General features: G+C 56.8%; 2 protein-coding genes and 1 long non-coding RNA gene across 4 annotated transcripts; 2 read left to right on the forward strand and 1 right to left on the reverse strand.

Moving 5' to 3' along the window:
• Positions 1-239: 239 nt before the first annotated feature.
• Positions 240-3068, reverse strand: SNRNP25 (small nuclear ribonucleoprotein U11/U12 subunit 25). 2 transcript variants are annotated; one of them, XM_025417239.3, is made up of 5 exons: positions 2822-3050; positions 2063-2153; positions 1718-1823; positions 1109-1183; positions 240-636 (listed from the first exon to the last, which is right to left on the reverse strand). In XM_025417239.3, exons 1-5 carry the CDS (start codon positions 2861-2863, stop codon positions 579-581), a joined length of 372 nt encoding a protein of 123 aa, XP_025273024.2. In that variant the 5' UTR covers positions 2864-3050; the 3' UTR covers positions 240-578. The 2 variants fall into 2 exon arrangements, with proteins under 2 accessions (XP_025273024.2, XP_035573323.1); XM_035717430.2 differs by lacking the exons at positions 240-636; positions 1109-1183 and having other exon boundaries at positions 1731-1862; positions 1969-2153; positions 2822-3068.
• LOC125755192 (uncharacterized) lies at positions 537-2372 on the forward strand. Its single transcript, XR_007411040.1, has 2 exons — positions 537-676; positions 1426-2372. It is a non-coding gene; the product is annotated as an uncharacterized LOC125755192 (long non-coding RNA).
• A 111-nt stretch (positions 3069-3179) lies between the features above and the next one.
• On the forward strand, positions 3180-6192 carry POLR3K (RNA polymerase III subunit K). Its single transcript, XM_025417240.3, has 3 exons — positions 3180-3339; positions 4086-4173; positions 5632-6192. The coding sequence occupies exons 1-3, from the start codon at positions 3229-3231 to the stop codon at positions 5757-5759; spliced, it is 327 nt and encodes a 108-aa protein (XP_025273025.1). The 5' UTR covers positions 3180-3228; the 3' UTR covers positions 5760-6192.
• Positions 6193-6924: the final 732 nt, after the last annotated feature.

Here is a 6924-nt window from a genome sequence, read left to right on the forward strand (position 1 = left end):
GTGCTGTCTCATTCCGCCCCCAACCCCCACCCCTGCCGCCTGGCACACGGAGAGGCACTCTGACCCCAGCCCTCCCTCTCCAGCCAGCAGCTCCAAGTTCTGCCCCAGGCCACCTCCCTTTCCAGGAGCCAAAGGGTGAAGTGTGTCACTATAGGTGAACCCTGTGAGCCACGGCTGGAGACCTCAGCCACATGCTGGTGGGTGCACGGCCCCCGTTTCTGCAGAAGCACACACAGAAAGCCGGCCATCTGCTTTTATTTCCCCTTGCTGTAGAAATCACAGTAAAAAGGTTTTATCGCGAGGGGATGATTTGGCCACAGGGCTCAAGTGGAAGCATTCTGGACCTTAGGACTCACCTGCACCATCCTCTGCCCTTGCCTCCCCTCTGTGCCTGGGCAGCAGCGGTCCCTCCTGCTCCAGGAACTGTGGCTTTTTGACTTTTCAAACTAAGAAGCAAACGATTTATTTTGTATACAGGGCCAGGTCCATCTGCCATGTGATTAGGATGTTTGGACCTAGGGCTTAGCTCTGTTCCAGCTGGGTGCAGGCCACCAGCACCTAATTGTCTTTCTGGAGGTTCATTTCTGCCTCAGCTTTTTGATGAAGGACACCTCATCCCGGTTCCGGATACCGTAACTAGAAAAGAAGAAGAGCTCTAGTGTGTGATTTGCAGAAGGTATGTGTGGAGCCTCACCTGAGACTTGGGAGGGTATTAAAAAAAAAAAAAAAAAAGGTAGGAACAGCTTGTGTCTGGGAAGGTGAGGAGTGGCAGTGGCCATCGTCTCACGGACCTAGGTCGTGCCAGCAGGCAGCCTCTCACCTTCCCACACACTGCCCTCCTCTGGCTCTAGGAAGCCCCGCTCTACCACTGGTGAGCAGTACTCACACTGCCCCCATGCCTCCCATTCCAGTAGGGAGAGCCCTCAGGAACCTCCCTGCAGGAGGGTGTTGGTTGAGCCAGGGACTCTCTTGGTCTTGCAAATTCTCCAGTGATTGATTTAAGACTCCTCCTCCCTCGGAAGAGGCCCCAGTCTTCTGGCAGAGCCTGGGTACTAAAGGGCAACAGACCAGGTGCCTCTCTGCAGCTCAAAATGTGGTGTGAACTTACTCTCGAAGCTTCTTCCTGTCCTCTGTGAGCTTCTCTCCTGCAGAGGTCAGGTAGTAGGTCCTCCACACATAGGACCTGCAAAATCCAGATGAGGATCTGGGTAAACCACAAGCAGGGTGATTGGGCAGCTGGGACGCAGCAGCTGTGTGTGAGATGGGCTCGGGATGCTCAGCTCTGGGGGGCCCAGGGCAGGCAGCCTCTTCTTGGCTTGTCCTGTACCCTGTACACACCAGGCCCGAGGTAGCTCGAAAGAGGCACCGCTCTGAAAGAGCCGTGTGGGGTGGCTGGGGGCCAAACACACCTTCCTAATGAAATAGGCTACAGCACGGAGACAGAGACGACCCATGCTGCAGGAGTGAGGAGACCACCCAGGGGAAGATGGGGTAGGGCCGCTGGCAGCTGCACCGTCTGTAACCAAGGAGACCACTTACGCTGGAAATGCTCCAAGGTGCCCCCATTTAAGAAGCCCAGTTGCCTGGGTGAGGTGATGTAGATGAAAGAGAACTGAGGCAGGACTCCCAGGCACCGTGGCACCCACCGCGCCGGGACGCTCAGGACAGGGAACTCCTCGGTGCTCTGTGGCACACATGCAACAGTGGCTCCACTTACCAGCTGATGTGCTGAATGCCCCCTTCACGCTCCTGCCTGAGCTGCACGTATCTCTGAATGGCCTTCTTCAGGTCCAGGACTGTGGCGTTCTGCACCACAACCACAGCTGCGGGAGAAGAGCCATGTTAGGATCCACAGCCACAGCCTAGGACGGCAGGAAAGGAACCAGAAGCTCTGTCCAGACTGTTTTGGACGGAGGCTCAAATTCAGGTGGGGTAGGCTTGTGGTTGCCCCGATGCCCTTCGACGTACATGGCTCTTGAGTTTCCCCTGAGCAGCCATGGCAGCGTCTTGTCTGCGTGACAGCTTGGACTGCAGGGTCCGCAGGGAGAGGGCGAGCACTTACGCATTATCTCTCCATCCATCTTGCACACGCGGACTGTCATCGCTTGGCCATATTCTAGTGCTATCTGGGAATTGACTTCTTCCAAAGTAACCTGCAGAAAGACCAATGGTGGAGGTGGGAGCCTTGGCTGCCTTTGCTATCCCAAACCACAAGACAAGACAAGCGGATAGCATCGGAAAAGCAGTGCCGTATCTTACGAAAGACGAGAGACAAGATTTCTTCTATGCTAGGGTTTCCCGGTTGCACCTACATTTTAAAAGTGTTTAATGTGCAAAGTGCATTAAAGCTCAGGAAAAGAGGAGCGCTGAAACAGGAGAGGGTGAGCGCCAGATCTGGGCTCTGGGGCTGGGAAGGAGGAGGCGCGGTCAGTCCGGGATCCAGGGCGACACCGGGCGGGGGGGGGAGGGGAGGCCGGTGTGCGAGGGTGACCGGGGCGCCCAACCCAGGAGTGAACGTCCTCGGGCGGGGCGCGAATCTCGATGCGGAGTCCCGGGGTGGAGCCGTTCTCCCCACTTGAGCCTCAACTACGGAAACGACCTTAGAACCTGCACCTGCAGCGCAGCCGCGCCCGGGGCGCCCGGGGCGCCGTCGGGGTCCGCCTTGGGACCGGACGACCGTCCGCCTGTCCCTGTCCCCTGCTGCCCCCGCTCGTGCTCGGGTCAGTGAGGTCCTTAAAGGACACGGGAGGATCGAGGCCCGCCGCATCGTCACCTCTGGCGCCCACAGGGGGAGGTCAGGCACCGAGGTCCCGCCGCGCACCTGGATCGGGAGGTCGCAGAGCAGCGGGTCCTGCACCACCATGGCGAGCCCCTCCTGGAACACGTCCACCGCCTCGGAGTGCGGCAGCGCCTCCTCTTCATCCTCCTCGGCCTCGGGCGCCTCGGGCCGCGCCGCCGCCGCCTCCGCCTCGGCCTCGGCCTCCGCCGGCTCCAGGGCGCCCGCCCAGCCCCGCGCTCCGACCGCGCCGCCGCCGCTTCCGGCCGCGAGGGGCGGGGCTGCCACGGGGACCGATGGGAGGCTCGAGGCGGCCTGCCGCAGGGGCTGCTGGGAGCGCCAACCCGGCCCGGCCATTGGGGCGGCGGCGGCCCGGGCCAATGGGAGCTCGCGACGGGCCCGACGCCGGCGCCCCGCGGCCGCAGGGGCTGCCGGGAGCGCGCGGGGCAGCCATGCTGCTCTTCTGTCCGGGCTGCGGGAACGGGCTGATCGTGGAGGAGGGACAGCGCTGCCACCGCTTCGCCTGCAACACCTGCCCCTACGTGCACAACATCACGCGCAAGGTGATCACCCGCCGCCCCCCGCCCAGCAGCCGACGCCCGCCCCGCCGGGGTGCTCCAGCGGCCCCGCCCCCGCCCCCCGCCGTATCGGGAGCGGCCTGGCCTCACCCGGCTCCCGTGGCGGCGTCCCCGGCGGCGGCCCGGGCGGCCTCGTCGGAGCCGTGGCCGGATCAGGCCCGCCCTGTGCGCTGGCGCGGCTGACTGCGGGTCCGGGCCGACGCCGCCAGCCCCCGGGGAGCAGCCCGCGCCGCGCACCGACACGGCCGCCGGGCCTTTGCACGTGCTCCCGCTGCCCTCCCCGCCCCGCCCGCAGCCTCGCCGTGTTTGGGTCGTGCCGAGCAGCGTGGCTCTGGCGGACTCGGGTCACCTGCGGACACGCCTCTACGGGACTTGCGTGCCTGGGGTCGGTGCTGCGGCCCCAACCCGGGCCCTGGACGGAGCCGCGGCGCACCGCCCGCCCCGAGCTGCCCGCGGGAGTTGGGGCCGCCGCCGCGACGCCCGGGACGGAGCCGGGGGCCTGCGCGGAGGGCCCGGGCCGAGCGTGGACGGGGTGGGGTGGGGGGTCCCGGCTGCATCCGCCTCTTGGGCCGGCCCGACGCTGGAGCCCCTGGACCCGGGCCGAGCCCTGCGCCGCGGGTGTAGAGACGCGGCTGCCCAGGATCGTGCAGCCCGCGGGGAGGAGGGCAGTCGGCGGCCGGGTCAGCACCGCGCCCCTACCCGCGGCCTGAACACCTGCCGCCTTTCGCCAGGTCACCAACCGGAAGTACCCGAAGCTGAAAGAAGTGGACGATGTGCTCGGCGGCGCGGCGGCCTGGGAGAACGTGGACTCCACCGCAGGTGAGAGCTGAGGCCGCGCTGCCTTTGAGGAAGGAAGCTCCTAAAAATAGCGTGTGTATTTTCTTCTTTAGTGATTTATTTCTTACACAGGCAATATTGGCATAAACCCCAGAGACGTACAGGTGTGGGTTAGTCTCAAAGCCACAGCCTCTTAACATCGCATGACCTTGGTGGCCTCCCTCCGTTGTGAGAGCGTGAAGGGAGCCCCGCAGCACTTGGCCTCTAGCGTGGTCCTCAAGTGGCGGCTGTGCGGGGAGCAACCGATGGCAGTAATGAAAGTCGGAGCCTAAGGAAGAGTATATGGTCCATTTGTTCAGTTGTGGATCTTTTTTAAAATTAATTATCTCTAAAAAATATTTTATTTATGTATTCATGAGAGACGCAGAGACAGAGACACAGGCAGAGGGAGAAGCAGGCCCCATACAGGAGCCCGATGTGGGACTCGATCCTGGGACCCCCCGGGGTCACACCCTGAGCAGAAGGCAGATGCTCAACCACTGAGCCACCCAGGGATCCCTGGTGTAGATTTTTATTTTTAATTAATTAATTTATTCATTCATTCGTTTGTTTGTTTGTTTGTTTGTTTATTTATTTATTTATTTATTTATTTTTCTTCCTGGTGTAGATTTTTAAAAGCTGATGGCAGAGAGCATTCACATGTTTATTTCAAGTCTTGTTTCCTGTCTGATAGAGGTAGATGTGACCAGGGAAGGAAAGAAGAGAGCCCTAAACACATCTGTGTTGAGCGGAGGAAGACCCAACTCCTGTTTAGTATTATCTTTTCTCCCCCATAGAAGAACATCTAAATCTGATATGGTAAAATTAGCATTGGCAGAATTTGCCAGGAAAGAAAAGAAGATGATTTTGGTACCTAATGTTCAAAGTGCTGTTTGTGAGTGTTTGAAGGCATTATCAAGCATAGGGTCAGTTTCCCGAACTGAAGTCACTTTGCCTTGAGGTATTTGGCAAAGGTGTGGGTTGTATGGTGAGGTCTTCATAAGAACGGCCTGAGGAACTGCTGCCGAGATGGATCCCTAAATTTAATGGGAAGTGGATTTGTCATCCCCTGGGGGCTCCTCCAGGAAGTTGAGAGGGCTTAGGTGATGGAGATGCACTTGGAAGAATCTGCCCAGAGTGGACCCCATCATGCACATGGTAGCCATAAGCCACATTTCATGTCACATTTCCAGCTAGTCTTCAACCAGATTTGAGAAGAAAAATGGGACTCAGGGAGGGGAGCAGGAGTGTTTTCCAGGGTCACAAGTCCCCTCAGTGTGAGAGTGTAGTGGGAATGATGCCACTAATTACAGCCTTTCAGTCATGGCGCAAGGTGCCCTAGGCAGGGGATGCCAGATGATTGGGGTCGGGGAGGGATTTGGTGTGTTAATACCTACCTACTTCTAGCAGGTGTGTTTGGTCATGAGCATAATGTGGGTCACTTGTTTTTCTCGTTGCCAGAGTCATGTCCTAAATGCGAACATCCTCGTGCCTATTTCATGCAGCTTCAGACTCGCTCTGCAGACGAGCCGATGACCACCTTCTACAAGTGCTGCAATGCTCAGTGTGGACACCGCTGGAGGGACTAGGGCCAGGATCCAGCTGTGTCATTGTCTGCCTACCTTGTTCCCTAGGGTGGATTCACAGCCAGGAGTGTGAACTGTTTGTCCTGAACTGTCTCTGCTGATGTGGCCAAAAGCTAACCCTTTCACGGGAGCTGGTCAGGGTACCAGCCCATCTGGCAGTCAGCGGATGAGCTCATTTATATCCAGGGGGATTGTGTGTGCAGGGAAGGGTATACATAAGTAAGTGTGTTCTTTTTAATATCCTGTTTGTGGATCTTGTAGGTATATTGGCTAATTGACATCTTTTCACCATTATCCTTCTTAAATATGCACTCTGATTGCACAACTAATAAAGTAAAATGTTATAATGTAGGACATTAGATGTATCTAAGTATTTAACTTAATTGTAAACTTATCACTATCTATTCTGAATATTTAATTAAAATGGAAAGTCTAATACTGCTTTTCTAGTGTTTATTTTTTTTTAATTTTTTGCCAAGAAGTATATTTTATTTTCGTTAATCATACAAATAATTTGCTATAATATCCCAGGGTAAACTGCAGAGTTTGGCAGTCTGACTGGGGCGGGGTGGGGGCTGGGGGGCGGCCCTCAGAGACCTGCAGGCTGGCAGCCTTCAGCGTGGAGTGCCTGGGTTCACAGCACAGCTTGTCACTCGTGGCCATCTCGCAGGTGGCTCTTCCTCTACATCACGACCCGGGTGTCTCGAAGATGTTGTGGGTGGGGAACCCTCTAGATGCTTAGGAAATTTTATTCCGTTTCTACTGCTCGATGGTCTCTGGTTGGCAGGGTGTTCTCCAGCGTCTCCATTTTCTTTAGCTTGGCCTTATCGAAGCTGGCGATTTCCCCCGTGTCCAGTTTGCTATTTCTTAAAGCGATCTGTGGAGTTCCACCCCGAGTCCAGTGCTGGGTCCTCCCACTCGTGTTGCTGCAGCAAGAGACCGCTTTCTCATTGTTTTGAGTGCTTTGAGAAGCAGACATCAAACAACTGCCATGCTTAGGGCTCTCCTGGTAACAGAATACTGATAACATGCTTTTCAATTTATCATTCTGTTCTTGTTTCCTAGGATTGCAATAAATTTATTAGGTAGACTATATTTATGCTTCCTTCATTTAAAAAAAAAAAAAAACTTATTTATTTATTCATGAGAGAGAGAGAGAGGCACACAG

This window comes from Canis lupus, chromosome 6 (genome assembly GCF_003254725.2).
Source record: "Canis lupus dingo isolate Sandy chromosome 6, ASM325472v2, whole genome shotgun sequence".
NCBI classification, from domain to species: Eukaryota; Metazoa; Chordata; class Mammalia; order Carnivora; family Canidae; genus Canis; species Canis lupus.